At 42.4% G+C, this 22704-nt stretch overlaps 3 protein-coding genes across 4 annotated transcripts; 2 read left to right on the top strand and 1 right to left on the bottom strand.

Moving 5' to 3' along the window:
* The first annotated feature begins 3348 nt into the window (after window positions 1-3348).
* On the top strand, window positions 3349-7131 carry LOC143518195 (nectin-4-like). Of its 2 annotated transcripts, none has more exons than XR_013132079.1 (4): window positions 3349-3527; window positions 4044-4507; window positions 5862-5953; window positions 6836-7131. XR_013132079.1 is itself a non-coding variant. In XM_077010666.1 (4 exons), exons 1-4 carry the CDS (start codon window positions 3410-3412, stop codon window positions 7034-7036), a joined length of 786 nt encoding a protein of 261 aa, XP_076866781.1. In that variant the 5' UTR covers window positions 3352-3409; the 3' UTR covers window positions 7037-7128. The 2 variants fall into 2 exon arrangements, 1 of the variants encoding a protein (XP_076866781.1); XM_077010666.1 differs by having other exon boundaries at window positions 3352-3527; window positions 4133-4507; window positions 6836-7128.
* Window positions 7132-8776: 1645 nt separating this feature from the next.
* On the bottom strand, window positions 8777-12111 carry LOC143518766 (thiosulfate:glutathione sulfurtransferase). Its single transcript, XM_077011520.1, has 4 exons — window positions 11761-12111; window positions 10015-10134; window positions 9527-9689; window positions 8777-9420 (listed from the first exon to the last, which is right to left on the bottom strand). Exons 1-4 carry the CDS (start codon window positions 11909-11911, stop codon window positions 9366-9368), a joined length of 489 nt encoding a protein of 162 aa, XP_076867635.1. The 5' UTR covers window positions 11912-12111; the 3' UTR covers window positions 8777-9365.
* A 738-nt stretch (window positions 12112-12849) lies between these two features.
* LOC143518765 (cystatin-B-like) lies at window positions 12850-14167 on the top strand. Its single transcript, XM_077011519.1, has 3 exons — window positions 12850-13003; window positions 13708-13809; window positions 13914-14167. The coding sequence occupies exons 1-3, from the start codon at window positions 12914-12916 to the stop codon at window positions 14040-14042; spliced, it is 321 nt and encodes a 106-aa protein (XP_076867634.1). The 5' UTR covers window positions 12850-12913; the 3' UTR covers window positions 14043-14167.
* The last annotated feature ends 8537 nt before the right edge of the window (window positions 14168-22704 follow it).

Below are 22704 nucleotides of genomic sequence, written 5' to 3'. Positions count from 1 at the left end.
CCTGATTTTCACCATATATTCTTTATATTCTAGACTCCTTGCAAAGTTTTGTACAAATTCTTCCCCACCCTTGAGGTTATAGCCTGAAGACAAATTCCATTCTGATTCAAAAATTTAACATGATAAATGATTCTGAAAAGCTTCCACCTGCTTACCTGGAAGCACTTCCACCTCTCACCACCAGAGGTCCCCATCTCTGGAATACTCACATGTAGATCATGACGAGTAACTACTTTGCGTTTGCGAGCCTCCAGTTCTTGTCTCCTTTTTCTTGGCTTTTGTACTTCTGTTGCCTTGGTACCCGCCCTGTACTGACCTTTTTGCCTTGGCCCCCCAATTTTGATTTCTGCGTTTGTGTTTTGTATCTGTGCATAATTTTTATTAAAACCTGCAACATGGATCCTTCCATGTCGGCAATATGCATGATTGTTGATAATCATTGTGTAACGTTTCAAGGGGCACAGGCGTGAAGCAATTGCAAGTTTAGGGAGATTTATTGAATACAACAAGCAACAGACTAGACTGACAAGATTACAAAATGCCAAGGGGAATTTACTTACAAAACCAATAACAGAGATGGCAAAACAGAATAACAAAGCGACAGAACTACTCTTAACTAATATGAAGAACACATACACATAGCCGTATCACAGGACTAGAAACCAAGGAGGATGAAACGAACATAAGGCTCAGGGTATTATACTCTGGAACGGCTACGAACATAAACACAAAGCACAGGGCTGTAGACAGTAACATACGAGAGACCCAACCGAAAGACAACTAGACAACGACACCGAGGTGAAAAACAACCGAATACTAGGGGACCGAACAAGGAAGCTAAAAGCAGACACAAAATACAACTAGGACAGAGAAGACACGTAAGGGTAGGCAAAGCAGCGCGAGGGCAAGGAGTACTTAAGAAACATACACAAACCACAATGACCGACACGGGGGGGTTTTATACACAGAGACAAGACGGTGAAACGAGACTCAGGTGTACGAGACTGACGACGAGGGCGTGACAGACAGAGGGAGGAACGAATGGGAGCGGGGAGCTAGGCGGGACCAGGGAGGAGGGAGGGGCTGGACGTGACACATTGTTTCTGTGTATATGTCTCTGTCTGAATATCAATCAACTTGTCCGTTGTAAAGGTGTGAATTGGTAATTTGCATTTGAAAAGGAAAATCCTTTGAAATGTTTGGGAGATGTTTATAAATAGGCACTTCCTGGCTAGCACTGGGATCTCAAAACAAAATGTGAGAAAGGAACAGATGTTTCACTGGGCTATTCCAAAATAATTAGCACACACTAAGCATGGTAGAAATGTTTCACAAGTTAATGGATCTTTCAAAACCAATAGCGGTGATTAAAATGCACACACAAAGGACACAGACCCCCACGTCAACAGTGGAGAGGGGACACGTTTGAGAGGCAGTTATAAAAAATGTATGATGCATCCCTAAGAGTCCCAGTCCCATCCCTGCTACTGATGAGTGTGTTATGTAATACCACTCGAGCTACGCTAAAAGAAAACACTGGCATTAGTTGTTTATGTACTAATTCAGTTATGTTTGTCACATAGGACATATTGTGTGAATCTAACATTTAGACAAGTTTCTCTAAATGTTGGCTGCATCCATAAATCCTGAATTCGAGGTTGAGTCTATTTCATCTGCTTTCTCCCTTTTTCCCTGGTGATTTAAGACACGGTACTTTCTGAGTAGAGGTAACAGAGAGTAGGACACGTAGATGGCAAGTAATGTTTTTAGAGTAGGCATACTTTTGTTGTAATTTTGAATGCTGTTTGTTAGCGTGTGCACATTTTGTGTACATCTGCATATCTCATACTACAAAGCAAACTAGAAACATTTTCATCAGTTTTTCCTATGACAGTGAAACACTTGCAAAATGTAAGCGCTTTTTTTCTTTATTTACACTAAAGGTAAAAAGTGAACACAAACCTGTCAAAAATTTCCACAAGGTGTCCATTTTGTTTCCAACCATAACCACTAACCACTTAACCTACTTACTGCATCAGATTCTGAAACATTGAACTTCCAAGAGTAACTGAATGCATAGCTGACAAAATCATTTATGAATTGCTGTGTTGAGCGCTGTAGTATGTAATATATTTTTTTATTAATGACAATACATTAATACATTTATGTGGCCTAGTGGCCTAGTGGTAGGGAACTGGACTTGTGATCGGAGGGTCGTGGGTTCGATTCCCAGACCTGAGGCCATAACTGAGGTGCCCTTGAACAAGGCACCTAACCCCAACTGCTCCCCGGGCGCCGGGCTAGGGCTGCCCACTGCTCTGGGCACGTGTGATCCACAGCCCCCTAGTAATCACTTGTGTGTGTGTGTGTGTGTGTGTGTGTGTGTGTGTGTGTGTGTGTGTGTTCTAACTGCACAGATGGGTTAAAAGCGGAGGACAAATTTCGATTGCGGTGTAAAAAATCACAATTGACAAAATATGGCACATTTAAGGGTGTGTCTTATCATAATTTGAATAACATGACTGCATTTTCACCCATTCACTTCACATTGGAATATAAATTGTCTCTTGAGACAATGGACATGTATCTTGTGTTAAACTCATTTCTAATATTTGTTTTAATCGTCATGCACAATATTCTTCTATATGTGTATAGCTTTGGATGTACAAAATGTGCTGTATTACACCTTCGGTAGGTAGAGACGTGAGTTTTTTAACTTGTGATCAGTAGGTGTGTGAGTCCGTGTGAATATAGTAGACATGTCGGAGACCCAGCTGCTTCGTGATGACTGTAAAGTAACATACTTAACAGTATTGGGGGTAAACAGGAAAAGGTCTAGTACCAGCTAGTCTCTGCTTAGTGAAACCACACAGAAAGGACACGGTCACAAATGTGGAAGCAAGTTTGCAAACTAGTGTATGTGCGGCTTCTCTCATATAGAGAGCACACTTCCCCTGTGCATGTCAAGCTATGACTGTATGACATTATATGACATCTTTCTGTTTTCACTGCAAGCAGTTGTTATTTTCACACTCTCTGCTCAGTCTACCTGTCCAGTTGTTTCTTAGTATTTACTGTGTTCAGTCTTATTGCTATACTTCCTATTGCTATACTATACTGGATTCACCTTTGTGCAAGATTCCCCCATGAAAAGAGGATGATGAGGAGGAAGGAGTGATTTTGTGTTAGGAGAGGAACTTAGGTGCTTGTCTTGCTCTGACTCTCAAGCGGTGTGTGTGTGTGTGTTTGCACGTGTGTGTGTGTGTGTGTGTGTGTGTGTGTGTGTGTGTGTGTGTGTGTGTGTGTGTGTGTGTGTGTGTGTGTGTGTGTGTGTGTGTGTGTGTGATTGTGTGTACATTAAAGTTGTAACATGTGGTCTTTACATCCTGTCTCTTCTTGGAGAGTGTAGATGGTTCAGTGGCCTCCCCTCATTACTGAGTTGTGCACCATGAACAGCAGACTTAACCTGTCTCACTCTCCTGGACAACAGTGGGTCTGTCTACTTCTATGTTTTATACTCTTCAAAGGTAACAGCAGATGCATAGCACCCGCATAGCAAAATATTCTACTCATGTATGAAAACTAGAGTAACATAACCAACTTGTTATTGTTATGTAATTTAAAATGCTTTAAGCATGTTTGTATTGTTATGGATAAAGGTAGGGTTAAGCAGTTACATATATGCAAAGCATGTGTAATATGTTAATACCTGAAAATTCACAAAAGCAAACATGCGTATGAGTGTGTTTTAATGGAAATTAAAATTATGAACCATACAGTTGATAAGTTTTTTGGAAAATAACTTTTTGGATGTATATCAGTGGAAATATAAGTAAAGTATAAAAGTTATTTCTACATGTAAATTGAAATGAAAGATTTGAAGACCTCAAAGACCATATCTCACTCTTAAATATATGGTTAGTATGACTATGTAGATAATTTCAGATTGTTTTTGAAACAAACTCTCAAACTCTCTTCATGTACATGTCTCTCTGACCCCTCTGTCTTACCCCTCTTTTTCTCTGTCCATCTCTTGCTTTTAGTCTCTCCTTTTGTCTTTTCTCCCCCCCCCCCAGTCTTTCTCTCTTCTTCCCTCTCTTAATTGTTTCATTTGTCTCCCTCCCTCTCTTAGGGTGTTCACCAAATGACATGGTGGTCACATCGGCACCCATCCACACACTGCCTAATGAGACCGTGTCTCTGTACTGTGCACCCAGACACAACACAACAGTGTTTCAGGTCCAGTGGAGCCACTGCAATGACTCAAACTACATCCTTGTCTTCAGCCCGACATTAGGACTTCACATCAACGACCACAGGTATGAAGGCCGTGTTTCCATGAACAAGTACCACACGTTCACACTCAAACATCTCCAGGAGGATGACTTTGGCGAATACTGCTGCCACCTTACCACATATCCCAGTGGGAGCCTGAAGGGCCGCTTGCTCCTACTGAAAGATGATGGGAAAGGTCCCAGCATGGATACGCCAGAAGATGAACATGAAGGTATGTACGAGATCTTATCTTCATGATCTTCATGGTCATCATGATCATCGTGATTTATGACTTGACTCATTTACATTTACTTATCCAGAGCGACTTACAAAGTGCTTTGCATCTGATCACATAATTAAATCTAGGTAATAGTACAGATAGGTCAGAATTCAAGATACCCTTTAGTCAGACTACTACTATATGGTTTAGTCAGACTACTACTATATGGTTTAGTCAGACTACTACTATATGGAAGTTATTCTATACTGTGATTGTTATTGCCAAATTGAGAGCTGTGGCAGAGTAACTGAATGTGCCTCAAACTACGGCGGTAGGACGCCACAAATGTTTCTTTAAACAAACCAGCATAAACGAGCAGAAATGTTTTTCTATTTCTGATCACGAGATTCCAGCTTCACGGAGGAAGGCCGTCCTACCGCCGTTGTTGGAGGCACACTCAGTTGCTCTGCCACAGCGCTCAATTTGGCAATAACAATCACAGTAGCGCCATATAAGGCAGAGATGTCTGCCACTTGATCGATTAACCTTTCACACTAATCGAGTGTAAATTCACCATAAGGACTCGTCTGCTACCATTTGAATTGATCTAATGAGCTCTTATGTGGCCATGTTTCAAAAAACTTGCCTGTACTGCTTAGCGTGCTATAGTCCCATCCTGATTGGCTGCCTGAGGTGGAAAGCTGTAGAACCCGATTGGCTGAATAAAGTGGAGGGTTGTGGAATCTGATTGGAAGGCTGATGGAATCTAATTTGACTATAATTTGAATGTAGTGAAAGACCATGGAAATGAAAATGCATTTCTGATGGGATTGTATTTTGAAAATGCTTTTTGACCTAGTTTGAGCGCTGTTGGTATCGTAATGTTATTGCAAACAGGGGAGGAGCTACTTCTCCATTAACATTTGAATATTGACATATTTTTAGCGTGGTGGTGAGGTTGAAAATTACATTTCAAACGTGTTATCACGGAATGCAAAGCATATTAAGCGAATAGTATTTTAATTACAATTTTGATACAACCTTTGCATGATCTATATATATATAGATAGATCATGCAAAGGTATATATATATATATATATATATATATATATATATATATATATATATATATATATATATATATATATATATATATACACACACCGTATATGGGTTGGGTGTTAGCCTTCCTGGTCCACAACCTCCAGAGAGGTTTTGGACACTTTGTTTACACAGCTGATGAAGGACCTTTGTCCAAAACGTTCTGCTTCTCTGGAAACTTATGTTACTACAATTTTTATATCTCTATGTATCTTACCTAAGTATACTGCCATTTATATGTGTATGTATATATCCTTCCTTCAGGCCTTTCCCTTATGATGATGGTATATATTGCGTGTGGAATAGTGGTGATTGTGCTTCTGAATGGGATCATCATCGTGGTTGTTTGTAAAAAGGTAAAAGTCCTTCATCTTCTTCCACCTTTCAATGTGTCAGACTCCTGTGTTAGTGCTGCACTGAAACCATTTGTTCAAATATAATACAGATCAGAATAAGCAAACAACAACAGCATAAGATGAATAACATCCAAATGATTTTTCAGTGTAATGCAAATATGCTTACAAGTTTCTTGTAAGCATCAATAAGCCCATATTCTGTCACTCTCCCTACACCTACATCAACATCTCCCATCACACTTATTCCACCAGCACGCCTGTCACTCCAACCACAGCCTGCATTCCGCCTCCCCTGATTATTAACTGTGTACACCTGTTTCTGTTTTACTTTATCTATTTAATCTGTGTCATCTCAGTCTTTCAGTCTTTGTCTGAGATGCACAGCCATGCTTTATCTGTGCATAACAAATGGGTTGGGTGTTAGCCTTCCTGGTACACAACCTGTTTTGTTCTCTGCGTTTTGCTTTTGTTTCATCCATTTTTGGTTTGTTCACTTACCTGGATGGTTCACTGGTATTTTTCTCGTTGGACTGGTTTATCGTTTGCTCTCTGACCCCTTGTGTTCTGAAACCATACATTTACAGGATGTTCTAATAGATAAAATCACCTGGTGAGCCTATTTGCAAAAAGTATTTTCAACAAGCATGTGATTACTGTATGTAAAGTTTAACAATTAAACTTTAATTTGCTCTTGTAAACAGAAGTAATAACAGATTTTGGACATCACTGTAGCCTGAAAATATCTTTACGTACTTTACAGGGTATATTCATGGAATACCCAGCATTCTTGGGTTTGCTCAAAGCTGTGAAACTAATCGTCTAAAATTGTCCATTTCATGCTGTCTTGCTGTTTCTCTCTGTATGTCACTCTCTCGCTGACAGAGGAGAAGAAAGTTGCGCAACCCCAAGTATATCATCAGCCAAGCAGCCGGTGGGCCCACCAGCCAACCCCAGGAACAAGGGAAGGGACAGGGCGCGTCCCCTGACGTGAACACACAACAGACTGATGGAAGACAAGAGGGGTGCGATGGTGATGATGAAGATTACCTGAATATTTCAAAGCCTAGTCCTGCCAATCCCTAAATAGGGCAGTAATAGATTTCAAACCACACACAGCAATAATCACAGAAATTTGTAAATTTACACTGTTTAATAAAATTTAAAAAAATTAATATTTTTTTTCCTATTCTTATTTGTTCTTGGTTGTAAAATGTCCTTGTGTGTCATGTAAGACACGTATAAATAAAATCCTATTATTTTAAATGTTTCAATAAACATAGAAAATCATTATTCACTAGTTGCTATATAACTAAAATGGTGTATATGCTGCATGATTGTTTTACACCAGTGACTAATTGAATAAACTGTGTTGCAGGGATGTAGTGTGAACATCACTACCACTTTCCCAAGCTCATACCTATCCACACTGGTGGGAGGGTGTATCTGGGTGGGAGGGGCTTGTTTGGGTAGGAGGAGCTTGTTTGGAGGAGAGTGAATTGTCCCACTCAATAATTCCCATTTACAGCAGCCTTGCAGTTTCCTTTGTTTATTAATTGTGGCCAAAATAATCATTGTTTTTTTTTATCCTAATTTAAAAATGTCAAATATCATATATATGATAAACCAAGATTGGGCAGGTCTTTTCAAGTCAGTGGGGTGAAAAGTGTTACGGTCACAGTGAGCTGGCCCTGGTGTTCAGCAGAGGCGTCTACTCACACACTCCCTCTACCACTCCTCCACTCTCAATCTCCATCATACTGACACACCATCCTGCACCTGCAGCTCTTTCTGTTCCACTCCTCTCCCTCTATCTAAACCCCAGGTTTAGTCCACCAGTGCTGCACATTGAAACCAGACGTCATTGACAGCCAGACGTCATTGACAGCCAGACGTCATTGACAGCCAGACGTCATTGACAACGCTGTTGGGCTTCCACGCTGCTTCTTATATATCACGCCTAAAGCGCTTCTAGTATTGTTAAGCGCTTTGCGCCCGCGTTCTTTATTTAACACATTCAGAGATGTTACGCACTTTGTGCTCTTGCTCCTTGTTTTGTTCTGTGTCAAATATGGAAAGTGAAGATGTGCTGTGGCCACCTTTGCCCACTACTTCTTCTTTAAGAATGCCTTTGGTTAGTCACAGTTCATGTCTGCTTCTGCCACTGACTTCTCCCCTCCCCCTCCACTGTTTCCCAGGCAACTGCAACAGCTTCCAGTGCACAAGCCAGTAAAGCAGGGAAACCACACCTGAAACAGAACCCAACTTAAAACCCACTCAGTAAAAATGTGTGACAAAGCTCAAAATGTGATTCAAAGTATTCAAGGTAAAACCTTGGATGCTTCTAGAGATAAACCTGGCCTACCAGTGTCCTTGGTGTTTTCCCCAAAGGACCCCCAAAAAATCTGTGTATCCTAAAAGATAATTTAGCCCTGAAGGAACAGTGCATGATTTGCAATTCAGTCATTGACAAGAAGGAAGAATATTTATTTCCAAAAACACCTGCTAGAACACAAATTCAACTTTTTGAATGATGCTATTTGTAGTCAATCGGGCAGTTATGAGAAGGGAAGGGTATAACCAATCACGCTGTCAGCACAAGGACCTCTCCAACAATGAGACGTTTTTCAGATAACCACTAATCAGTGAATAGTCAAGCACTGATTAGTCACCTTCATGTATCTAAACCAATTGTGATAGGCCACAAGGCACGTGTTCAGTGGCAGCTAATGAAAACTGCATAAGAGGTTTTCAGGGGCTGAAGATCTTTACTGCTAATCTTCAGTGGAAGAGTGAACTTGCGCAAGATACGAGAAGAGTGTCCTATTGTTCATCCAAAATGTGTTTATTACATTTAATATATCATGCATACACAAATTATCATAAAAAGGTCATATTTTTATTTTTTATTCAAGAACAAAGAAAATCACATCTTTGCTACACAGTAACTTTTTAAAATTTCAAGTCTCAGTAAAAGAAGTAATCCTGTTTAGAGGTACTCCTTTTTTACTATGGCTAAATGACATGGGACTGCCATGAGGTAATGTGCAACTCATTTAATAAAATACAAGAATGTGTAGAGAAGGCATTGGCAATTTCAAATGGACGTGTCTTTCTGTCGTACATAAAATGTTCCTGACCATTTTGTTTAGAGTAGTCTGAAAGTCTGTTGATTTTGTATTCTGATTAGAATATGCCACAGTAAGGTTTGACAGAACTGGAGTTCTGGAGTTTATCAACTAAACCTTTACACTGGTTTACAGTCCATAATAAATACTGCATTCAAATAAATATTGCACCCAAATTACTATTGCCGCCAAATGTAAACTGCATGTCTGGGATCTGGGGGCTATCAAATTATTTTCCTTCAAGGCTGCCTTGCCCTTAAACTGACCCCAGAACAGTTGTTATGGTTTCACTGTGCTTCAAGTTGAGCCCATTCACTATAACCTCCAGCATAATGACGAGCTCTGAAAGACAAAGAGAAAATTGCTCATTTCATGTGAAGAGGCACTAAGAGTGTGTTTGACGTGTGTGTATGTGATGTGTATGCATGTTATTACACACATCACGTACCTGAAATAGCCCAGATGTTGGACTATCTCCAGTGCAGTGAGACTGCGGCGCCCCCTCTGGCAGTGGAGTATGAAGTCACAGTCACTTTTCCCAGGCATGGACACCCCATAATGCTGTCTGAACTGATCTGGATCCATCCTAAACGCATCCTCCAGGTCATCCACTGCACAACACATTACACATGGCATCACACTCTGTGCTCCACAGTAAGTGTGTGTGTGTCCACATGGTTGTGCGTCCATATGTGTGCACTTGTGTGTGTACATCTGACTCAATAAATGCTCTACGTGTCCTTTAAAAGTCCTCTACAGGGTAAAATATTTTTTTGAATATTGATTAAATATAATTTTTTATTTCTAGATAATTACATATGCATAATAAGCACGTACATATGTAATAACCCAAGTCCTGAAACTTCACAAACGTGTGTAGGATATAGGAGTGGGGTGTGGGATGTAAACGAGAGAGAAGGGGGGGTTACTCCTCACATGGAATGTTAGTCGCTCCTGGGATGTAGCCTTCCTCAAATTCATCTGGATTACGAACATCAAACAGCTGCAGAATTCCAGTGGCCATCATCTCCTTTAGCTGCTCATAAGATACAGTGTCTGAAAAACATGCACACACAAACATAGAGTGAGAGAGAGTGAGGCAGAGTGAGAGAGAGAAGGAGAGAAAGTGGGCAGAAAGAGACAAAGATTATTACCCAAAAACATATAAATCCAATATAATCTGATAAAAAAAATACTGTGCACCCAAACACACAGACAATAACACCCACACACACTACTAGAACCACATGACAATCTGTACAACACTCTGGTCTTGGGTGTGAAAGACATCAAACAGGTTCACAAAACTTGTTTGGTGTGACAAACCACAACTGTACACAAATAGCTTGGGTCCTTACAATTCGGACCTTACACTGAAAGGCTTCAAACAAATCATGGTCATGTGTGCTAAACAAGCTGGGGCCAGTGTTTCAAAAAACTGACAAACTTGTGGGCTTGTCTCGTGTGCAGACAAAATGGTGTGATCAAGATAAAGTGTGAAGAACATGAGGATGTAAACAACCTGTCAACAAAAAGGGGACAGAGGAGGATATCAAGAACTGTTCTGACGAACAAGCAATGTATAGTCATGTATAGTCATGTATAGTCAAGCCAGCTACAGCCAAATACAACGTCTTCCAATGAACATGTCCGAATGGGCGGCTCCTTCCCGACAAAGCCATTGCTGTCTAAGGGAAACAGAGAGGCAAGACCAGTGAGCAGTGGAAAAACTGCTATTCAGATGAACTCAGATTTCTATTGCACCATGCTGATGGGAGGGTAAGAATTTGCCACACGCATAATGAATGAAGCAATGAGCCCTTCCTGTCCAGTGTCAGGCTTGTGGGGGTGAAGTAATAGTGTGGATGATGTTTTCATGGCACACAGATCTTGATCCTACAGAACATATCTGGGACAAATGGAGATGTTCAAAGCATGCGAGATGCTGTCCTGTTCACACTGGCCAACATCCCTGCAGAACAATTTCAAGTGGAATCTATGCATTCACTGTATTCAACTGTGTACCAGTTATCAATCCAGGCTTTATGGACTTAATATCTTTTAGTTTTTCACACTCTGACCATATATCAGTGGGAAAAGAAAGAGAAAGAGAGAGAGAGGGAGAGACACAGAAAAGGGTTTTCCATCCACCGAGTTTTTGCGCATTTTGAAAACGCGCATGAAAAAAGCTGGATGAAAGAGAGAGAGAGAGAGAGAGAGAGAGAGACGTAGCGTGGTTGAATGAGAAGGGGAAAGAAAATGAGCGAGACGCAGCGAAGGTATGTGGCCATCTAATGGACAGCTGTAATCACCGCAGTTTGCCTGTAAATACACGTTTTAAAGTGTATTAGAAATCTGCGGAACTGAGTAAGCTCGTGTGGACCTGCACTGAGAGGTCCCTGGTGCTCCACCTACTTCCCGTATGACCCATACACAGTCATCGCAGGATGTCTACGTCACTACAGACATCTCTTACGTAAAGGGAAGTTCGGCTCCCGGTACGTGCAGACCCACATGCACGTAGTTAGCAACCGAATCCGCCTCTTGTGTCAAGTAAAATTGCTCTTTTCGGAACAAATCTACGTTTGTCCTACGTTATCAGAAAACGATACGTTCAAAATGACAAAACATCATTTATTAATCATTAAACCTATTAATAACGAAACACAGAATTACAAGTACCTGAATGGATGGCTTCCGAATAAACAGCCCGAGGATCTTGTTTACACGGACCGTCGGGTTCGTTATCACAAACCTCTTCGCATTGCTTCGCCACAACAACCATAACCGCTATCACTGCTCCCCACACGCACGTTGTTAGACGTAAGCGCATCGTGCCTCCTTGTATTTTTTCACACGGAGTTTAAATATAAGCACAGCCTGCTACCAAGTTGTATGTGAAACTTGTGCTGCCACTCTAGTAATTAAATAAGTCCAGTAAAGGTATAGTTAATCCTTCCAAGCGCCGTTTAAGGTCTCGTTTAATACGTGATCCACGAGGAATTGAGCATATATTCTAGTAGCCTGAGTAGGCGTGGCTCTCGTCCACTTACCGGGTGGGCGGTGTAAACTGGAAAAAGCCTGGGGTTTTATTAACAGTACTTTAGGGTTCATATAGCCTGTATAAGCATCTAATTACATTTGGAATAAACAATTATGATGTTTAACGTAGACAAATGTTTTTGGTTTATATATTTATTAACAGGAATACTTTCGTGCATGGAGTAGAGTTGTTGTGTTTACATTTAGTTTTTGGTCAATGAGAAATATTGGTGGAACTGTTGAATCCGGGGATCAACTATAATAATCGCAAATATGTTGCCACATACCCACTGAATTTATAATCCACGAATATTACAACTACGTTTATAATTAATTGATGTTTAAATTGTAAAAATAGCCATTTTCACCATAACATATAATTTGTTTCGAGGTTAGTTAAGAAAACAAACAAAACAAAAAAATGTAGCTGACACTTGATAAGAAGTAAAATGTACGTGTTACTAGTAAAAGAAGACGCGTCCACACGAGTTTAGCAGTTAGGCATTACATGCTGTTTACTGAATGTGGACAGACACACCTCAGCATACACCACTGACCAGGGGGACCAGAATACAACAAAACCTTCAATGTTTTGTTTGTTTTTTTCAGTTCATTCTGTTGTCACTGTTTTCTTTAAACTATGTAGTCGTGCTGTTTCTTGAAAATACATGGTACTTCCTGAATGATGACACGGATCATATGATCGTGAACAGCGACGCCCTCCTGTCAGGGTATTTAAGTGTCTTTTGTCGTGCGTCGTGCTCAGGTTTGTGCTTTGGATCAGAACTCAACTATGAGTAAAGGAGGTCACAGCGAGGGCCACGTCGGAGGACTAGGCAAGGAGCAGCACGCCACGGCGGAGATCCAGAAAATATGTGATGAGGTGAAGGAAAGACCTGCTGGTTTCCATTTATTGTTATTTTACTGTATTTATAATTCCGTGATGTTGTGGTGTAAGTTTCATGTCACAGGGAGTGAGAACTTAGTTTCTCTTTTTTATTATTGGTGTCTATATAGAGTTTCAATGAGGCACGTAGTGTAGAGGCACAATGTATAGGTTTAATGTCACATTTTTCAGCAGATGTACATTTAAACTACATTGGGAAAGAGAGAAGAACAGTTCTCAGAATGTTTACACTGAACACACTGTCTCCTGGATGAAGTTTTAACATTGTTTTAGGTTTTAGTTTTTGGTTATCAGCAAGTACTTTTGTAATATATATTTCTGCGACACACATTCTCCCACATGAAAACCTGAAACTTGCAGACAATATCTTAGTCAGACTATTGTGTGGGTGTGGCAGCTCTGAGTGGGTGTGTGTAGGTGTGTTGCAGACATGTATGGGGATAAATCTTATAAGTTCTCACATCAAAACTACAAGGGCAACTTTTAGTTTACAGGTTCTCAAATTAAAACTACAAGTGCAACTTTTAGTTCTCAAATCAGATATTTCACGCTCTCAAGTTTTGCAACAGATTTATCACCATAGTCATGTGTGCATGTGTGTGTACGTGTGTGCACGTGTGTGTGGTGGTATTGTATACTGACCCTAAGCGTTGGTTGGCTTTTCTTGCTCCCTGTAACAGGTGAAGCATGAGGCTGAGAAGAAGGCTGGGCACAAATTTAAGAAGTTTGTTGCCAAGTCATACAGCACCCAAGTTGTGGCAGGAACCAACTACTTCATCAAGGTGGGGCTTTACATCTGATACCGGCAGTGTGTGTGAGAGAGAGTGTGAGTGTGTCTGTGAGTGTGTGCATACATTTAAATATAACTTGTTGTTTTCTCACTCAGGTGGACGTTGGGGATCATGAGTTTGTTCACCTGAGAGTGTTTCAGGGTCTGGCATGTAATGGAAGTAAAGTAGAGCTGAGTGCAATACAGACCAAAAAGACCCTAGACAACCCCATCACCTACTTCTGAAACACACACACAGACCAACACTCTTAGTGTGTACTTTACAGGCAGTGCTGTCCTGTATAATGAGGTATATGACACCAGTGGTCCACTGTTGTTGAGTAATAAAAGATTGGATCATTCAATGAAAAGGGGTTTTAGTCTTTTTTTAATAGATTGAGTGAATAGTTATTCTCCCCTCAAATCTAAATACAATCTATATAAACAAAACAGTCAAATGTGACTTTGAAACAAATATCATGGGTAAAATAAAAAAAAAGATTTGCTTGTTGTAAGTGTGTCCTTGTACAGTTAAATCAGAATCAGAATCAGAAAAAGTTTTATTGCCATTGTCAAGGAACAGGGTTCGCAGACTAGGAATTTGTTTCGGCATGAAGGTGCAACATAAAAACAAGTAATAATAAGGGAATATAAATAGAATGAATAAGGTGAATAAAAGATGAATAAAAATACAAAGGGCATAAAAATACAGAGGCAGAACGTGCAACAACAGTACTATGTACAGCAGTGCATGTGGAGTAGTGGTGTGGAGCATAAATGGACCATGACTGACATTTTGTTAAACATCTTGTACTGCAGGTTCCAAGGTCACTTTAGCAGAAAACAGTAGTTACTTTGAACTCTGTCATACACAGTATTCTGTATGATACTGGGAATTGTAGTTTTGTCTAGCAAGATTCGTGACAGCATTGCAAATGAGCATCTTGTGCCCTCTGACTCTCCCAGTGTAAGAGAAATCAGATTTTCCATTGGTCTGTTCCAGATGCATGTTTCTGGGAGTCATTGGGGCTTTTGCTGTCTGCTTGATTTCAACACTGTCAGACTTGCTTAAATGATCATGTTTCACAAGATTCAGCTGTGTAAGTAAAGTTTGCAAGCGTACTGCAAAGAAAATAAAAGAAAAAAGTTAATTACAAAAACTTAGAAAAGCCCATCTACATTTGAAGTCTGAATCATAACATGGGCTTCCTGTGTGTGTGTGTGTGTGTGTGTGTGTGTGTGTGTGTGTGTGTGTGTGTGTGTCTTTGGAGTGGTGAACTGGCAGCACTAAGTGGTGGATGTGGGTGACACATACATTCCTTTTAATTTTTCAACATATTTCTAAATGGCAGCGAAAGGTATTGCCAATAGAGTCTGTCGAACAGGTACCACCAATTATACCATCAAGTACAATCTCACATTCATGGTGAAGCTCATCTAAACCAGACCTACAGGTAATCTGTAAAACAATGGCAATGACAAATAAAATATGTTACACAAAAATGTCTACAAATTAATACCTAAAGACACATATTCATACACAATACCACACTTTTGTTCGTTTTTCTGTTTTAATGTTTCAGAGTTTAAAATTAAGTTTGTTTTATAACCTCAATTAGTTTTACGGGCGAGGAACATGTGTACATCTTGACCGCCAGAGGGCGTAGATGAACCAGGCTGAAGGGGAGTAGTTCCACGTTTGCTTTCAGATTTGCTACAGTTTACTACTGTAGTTTACTGCAGTTTTCTAAACTTGTTTTTGACGTTTTCTTATGCCGTAAACACCGGACAGTATTACAGGAAAGTCTGTTCAAGCAGACACAGGTTATTAACCCTTACACACAATAATTCTGTCAAAGATTTATTGCACCATATTAATCAAATTATTTAAAAACTGTGCACAGAAGAATAGAATATCAGTCTGATCTGATTCTTTAGTCTAATGGTCTGACCTAATAATTATTGTAACGTTGACACTCCTCTGGACCCAAAACCAGCCAGCTTGTATCATCACCATGGTAATGGGCCACATTGAGATCTGTGGTTAAAGACGAGCAACATGGGGAAGCATGGTAGATACTGCTCTAAGATCTCAGATCTCATCTCAGATCTCATCTCTCTCTCTTTCTCTCTCCCTCTCTCTCTCACACACATAAACACCCACCCACCCACACACACACACACACACACACACACACACACACACACACACACACACACACACACACGTGATCAAGTAACATGCCATTATGATTATCTTGTTGACAGATGTCAGTAGCTAGTGTTTATAATACTGATTATAATACTGACTTATAATATCTGATGTCTAACACATGTACCAGCAGTGCAAGTTTGGCACCATAATGGAGTTAAATTATGACTTTTCTTTTTTTAAATGAAGAAAAATTATAATTTTTGCTTATTGTGGAACTTTGATCATCATTACAACATCAACAGTGAACTCTGGAAGCTTCTCTCTCCTCACATACCCATGATGCCTTATAGGGTTAAGCCAGAAAAAGGCTCATCTGTGAACAAATGCGTATTGTTACTGCATGCCATCCTGGTTGAAGAACTTAAATATTAGTACTTAATATTACTATTTAATATTCCTTGGGTGAAATTCCCAAGGTGACGTAGTTGGAGTTTTGTGGTGTCGTGATAGAAACTGTTGTACTAGGCATGCTGTGCCATGTGCTAACTCATTAAAATACTAATATTTTACACCCTCTACCACTCCTTGTGGCTTGCCATACCTGCCAAACTAGTATCATTTCATCTCTCTCACTTATCCTGTAAACCCAAAGAATCATGGGAAAAATAAGAGCACCACCTTAGCTTTGAAACGCTACACCTCTCCAGACCCAAAATTCTAGATGACCAGTAAGCTGTTGAGAACCTGACAAAAGAAGCTTTTGCAGGTCTTTTCCTAGACACTGACCTACGATCTCATAAACACGAAACCTGCTGGCACCCAGATGGGGCGAACAGGTCAAGGCCATGCAGAAGTGTCAGAACGTTATGTTCCTGTGGGGGATGCAGGATTTGATGTTCCTGTGTTAAACCATGGGTGGCAACAGAGGGTGGTCTTTCCCTGGAGGTCATACATAGGCACAGTGGGGGAAGTGTGACTCAAGGAGTCCCCATTGAAATGGGCTAAAACTGACCGTTAGTGTTTTGGTTTATCTGTGTATTTGCCAGGCTTGCTTGGACTCATTTTGCAGCATGTTGTGTAGTGGGAAAGACGGCGTCTTCAGTTCAGAAAGAAGGTAGAGACACAGAGGTGGGCTCCTGTGTGTAAATGTACTATGTTGATTATACCATCAAACAGATTCCCACAGATTAACCTGTTTTTGATAACTGCGGTTCCTTTGATATGCGTCGGGTGTTAAAGGAAGAGGAGTTTGGTGTAGGGTCTCTTTTCTTCTGTTTTGCTCTCTTCTCCTGTTTTCTTCTCTTGTCTCTTCTCCTCTGCTTTCTTGCACATTGAGACACCCTGCACTGGTCTGTTTAACTTTGTTTCCATGGGAATAACTATTTTTTCTTACATTGATTTAGAATAGTTGTTCTGTTGTTTAATAATAAAGTAATCTAGTGATTAATAAATAAATCTAGTTTCTTGGTTCTATCCATAGTAGGCCAGATTAACTCATAATAAGTACAGTATCAGATAAAGGTATGATAACACCTATTCCCTATAAAACATTTAATCTGCTGCATACATTTTATATGCAAACCCATTGGTAGCTGTATAGTAAACCTCTGACAAAGCAGGCTACTATTTATAGCAAGGAACTTTGTGAAGTTGGTTAGTTATATCCCATAACCTACAGTGAGCTATTGGATACGTGAGTTCCCTTAAACTTTATTTAAACCTTAACCAAAACTATTACATATTATGCACATTAGTCCTTCATCTGCACCTATTTCCATCTTTAGTTGTAGGTAAGCAGGGTTGAGGAGTTAAGCATCAAAACAAAAACCCATACAGCCAACCAAGGTGAGCTTTGTTCAGTCAGAAGACTCAGATGCAGTAGTAGAGATGGTGTACAGGAACCCAACCCTTTCTCCAAGACACAGGACACGCCCCCCACTGGCCTCCATAGGACCAGGACAGAGGAGAGCAGGATGAAAAGTGGAACAGTCATGTACAATCCTGCATATACAATCCTGTCTTCACCAACGTGTTTACCCACCACTCAAGCCTGGTTGTTTCTTCCTTCAGGATGCAGATGTCTGGCTAAACAACAATGAGGGAAATTGAAACATGATTAAAAAATGAAAAGAATCCACAAGTGCCATACGTCACTTTTCTTGAACTGTGGGAAGGAAGGATTTCAGTGTGGGTCTGCGAACCCTTGTGTATCAGCAGGGCCTCAGAAGAGGAGACATGATGGTCAGGAAGATGGCTCCTCTCCCTCGTCTGGGTCTGGCCATGGCCCTCGTAGAATGGTAGCTTCAGCTTCATCTCCATCTTCACTAGAGGAACCCCTTCCTGCACGTGTCCCACTTGAACAGCTCCTTGCTGCCGAGTGTGTGTTCCTTTATGTGCTTGTGTAGGCAGGAATTTTCACTACACTCAAATATAACCGAATCTTGTATGTGCATTATGTATGGTGTATTCTTTATTTAGCTGTGACTGTAGTCAGTAGACTACTGTAAAAGCTTTATTACCGATACACACCATTTTGCAATATTGTGTGCTGATGGTGATGTTGTGCAATGAACCCAAGTGTTGGTTGGCTTTTCCTGCTCCTGTAACAGGTGACGCCTGAAACTTTACAATGTTATTCAGGTCCCAGCTTGTGCTTTGAACCAGCTACTTCATCAAGGTGGGGCTTTACATCTGATAGTGTCAGAGGTATTTTGTGTGTGTGTGTGTGTGTGTGTGTGTGTGTGTGTTTAGCATGTCTTCTCAGTCACTCAGGTGCAGGTTGGGGAGTATGTACAGTGTTTCAGTCTCTGACTTGTTATTGAGATAAAATAGAACAGAGACCAAGAGGAACTTGATGACCATATGACCTTCTTCTGAACACACACGCACGCACACACACTCTCTCTTATAGTGTGCACTTTAGAAGCACTGCTGTCCTGTCTCATGAAGCCTCTGACAGCACCAAACCAGGGAAGCTCACCTGCCCATTTAGCTGCATTTCATTTATAACAAGAATAAGAGGATGAAGCAGATCACCATTTAAAATAACGTAACAGTGTTTCTGCTGTCACCACTAAATGAAGTTCGCCAACCCAACTTTGTGTAAAATACACATTGGTAGTTCCAGACACCTCCCTTGGGGTCTTGGGGAGAAAAGCAGACACCCCTTCCTTTTCTGATGTTTAATTTTATGCATAGCAATCAACCTCCAGGAAATGCAACATTATAAATGTAGTATAAATGTTTTTTTTTTTTTTCTTTATTGTCAGGAAGGGGAGGTATCCTTGAGCAAATACCTGTTACACTCCCTGTGGGTCTGTATGTGTGGGTGTGTGTGGGTGTGTGTGCGTGCGTCTAGGATATGTCTGGGTTTGCCACATCACAGGGAACTGCACATATAATATTCCAGCATAAATGTAATTTTGTTTTTCATATGTATATAGATTTTACATTTAGTATATAGATTTAATTTTTTTTGTTTTTAACATTAAAGTGTTTACATTATATTACTGATTCATAAATAAGTCTGTTATTACGTTTCAAATATCTAAAATGTACAATGTAGGAGTTTTGTCAGAAACATGCCTCTTCACTGCCAGCAGTAGTCTGATAATACAGCAGTAGTCTGATAACAGAGGGGATCAACTTCCCACTGTCCCATAATACACGTAATGACACCTGAGCGAAAAAGTACCTGCAAAAGTACATAAACATTTTTATTTGAAAACGAATCAGAATCACTGAATTATTTTTGGCTATTTATACATTTTATATGACATGATTAGGAATACATTAATGGATGTTATTGTATTCACATTTTATGAATATATTTAAATATTCTCAATAAAATAAGAAAAATTGGGAATAAACTTTTATATCTAAGAATTAATTACAATCATTGGGGAGGCGAGGGCGCGTGCCTCAGCTCACACCCTGTAATGATCTGCGCGGGGCAGAACAGGGAGGCGGACACAAACGCTGAGAAGAGCGAGATTTATTACAGGAAATTCCAAAAGCAGCGTCGATGTAACAGGCATGGGTCAAACCGGGCAGGCAATCAGGATACGAAACACGAACAGACATGGTAACGGGCACGGGAAACAACAAGGCAGACTAAGAACGGGAGAACAGGCAAAACACACGGAAGACAAATAACATGGAGGCGTAAACATACGAGCAGGCATATACAAACGAACAGGTAGGAACAAAAAGACCGATCCAGACAAGGGCAATACAAGGACTATATATACACTGAACTAAACTAGGGACAGGTGATGACAATGACACAGGGGCGTGGTAACAAACGAGGAATCATCAAAATAAACGAGCAGGGCGGGGCAAACAGGCAGGGAACACAGACATGAGGGAACCCAGAGTGACAGCTACGAGAGGGGGCGTTGCCCTACGTGACAGAACCCCCCATCAAAGCGTGCCACTCCGGGGCACGCAAGGGCAGACAGGACAGGGACACAGACTAGGACAGGACAGGGAACTACGGTACACGGCGAGGGACAGAAACAGCAGACACAGGACAGACCAGAGGGACAGGACCGGGCAGAACAGGACATGGGGCCTGGGGCATGGCAGGGACAAAGACAGGGGACATGGAGGCTGGCCATGAGCTGGGCCGGGGAATGGCACCACAGGCAGGGACCGGGCGAGGCATGGGAGCAGGGCTGGACGGGACAGGACTGGGAACAGACACAGGAGTGGGGCCAGGGGACAGGGCAGAGATAAGGACAGAGGCAAACACGGCGTGGACTACTGAGACCGGCACAGGAACAAAGTGGGTCAGGACTTGGGGAACAGACACGGGGACAGGGACCTGGAGGAAACGACCAGACACAGACACAGGGACGGGTACGAGGACACGAACAGGTACACACACAGGAACTGGGACCAACACAAAACCAGGGACGGAACATGGGAGCAAGGGGAACATGGGCAAAGAGACAGGGGCACATGGCAGAGCAGGGGGCACAAAGAGTCCAGGCCCAATAGAGGGCAGCACAGTCTCTGGGGACACAGGCGCGGCCGGGCGGCGGGCAGCGGGCACAGGCGCGGCCGGGCGGCGGGCAGCGGGCACAGGAGCCGGCAGGCGGGCAGCGGGAACAGGCAGGGTCCGCTGGCGGGCAGCGGGAACAGGCAGGGTCCGCTGGCGGGCAGCGGGAACAGGCAGGGTCCGCTGGCGGGCAGCGGGAACCGGCGTGGACGACCTCTCCTGGGTCGCGTGGACAGGTGCCGGCATGGATGAGACACCCTCGGGGGGCGGAACCACCGGGCTGACGTCCTCAGGGGGCGGAACCACCAAGCCGACGTCCTCGGGGGGCGGAACCGCCAAGCTGACGTCCTCGGGGGGCGGAGCCACCAAGCCGACGTCCTCGGGGGGCGGAGCCACCAAGCCGACGTCCTCTGGGGGCGGAGCCGCCATACCGACGTCATCGGGGGGGCGGGACCGCCATACTGACGTCATCGGGGGGCGGGACTGCCATACTGACGTCATCGGGGGGCGGGACCGCCAAGCCGACGTGGCTTGTACTCCCCCCCAAAAAATACTTGGGGGTGTCGTGATGTGTAGCTGGCGGGATCAGCGGCGGTAGGTCCTCCTCCTCAGGGTCCTGGGTGAGCCTGGAAGAATACACAGACACAGAAGCCCCTTGGTGGCTCTCTCTGCGATGGCTCCGCCTCCTCTGAGGCATCGGGAGCTCGCAGAAGCCATCGAGAGCCAACCGAGGGTTTAGCAAACGCCAGTCTGTGCACTCAATCCGTCTGCCCGCGACTTGTATTACAGGGTTCTCCTCCCTATAGTGATCAAGCCGGGCAGACACGTAGCGCTCAACAGGAGTCTCGACACGAAAGCCAGACGAAACCGAAAGTGACTGGGCTTTCGTGGGTGCGCGTCGAGACTTCCGTGTTCCCACAGCGCCAGGGGAATTTCTGTCTCTGGTTCGTTCACGCTGCGATATCGGAGAGTCGAGCTGGACCGAACCAGCCAACATCTCATCGCAGCGATTAAACTCACCAGAGTCTCGCTCCCTCACTGTGTCCTTGTGGGATCGGTCTTTATGTAATGATCTGCGCGGGGCAGAACAGGGAGGCGGACACAAACGCTGAGAAGAGCGAGATTTATTACAGGAAATTCCAAAAGCAGCGTCGATGTAACAGGCATGGGTCAAACCGGGCAGGCAATCAGGATACGAAACACGAACAGACATGGTAACGGGCACGGGAAACAACAAGGCAGACTAAGAACGGGAGAACAGGCAAAACACACGGAAGACAAATAACACGGAGGCGTAAACATACGAGCAGGCATATACAAACAAACAGGTAGGAACAAAAAGACCGATCCAGACAAGGGCAATACAAGGACTATATATACACTGAACTAAACTAGGGACAGGTGATGACAATGACACAGGGGCGTGGTAACAAACGAGGAATCATCAAAATAAACGAGCAGGGCGGGACAAACAGGCAGGGAACACAGACATGAGGGAACCCAGAGTGACAGCTACGAGAGGGGGCGTTGCCCTACGTGACACACCCCCTAGCACCAAACCACTCCCTCGGTCCCAATCACCACAGTACTAGCACCTGTTCCTTATTATGTTGTGCACCATTTTTACCCGTTGGATGCTCAGCGTTGGACCTTCCCTTCTCTGCGTGTACTGTGGTGTCCAGGACGCGTAGCTATATTGCTGCTTTGCAGAACACTCAGTTTTCTGTTTACTATTGTCACTTATATGATGG

Source organism: Brachyhypopomus gauderio, chromosome 7 (genome assembly GCF_052324685.1).
Source record: "Brachyhypopomus gauderio isolate BG-103 chromosome 7, BGAUD_0.2, whole genome shotgun sequence".
Taxonomy (NCBI): Eukaryota; Metazoa; Chordata; class Actinopteri; order Gymnotiformes; family Hypopomidae; genus Brachyhypopomus; species Brachyhypopomus gauderio.
The sequence above is the reverse complement of the archived record's forward strand: the minus strand, read 5'-3'. Positions and strand labels throughout refer to the sequence as shown.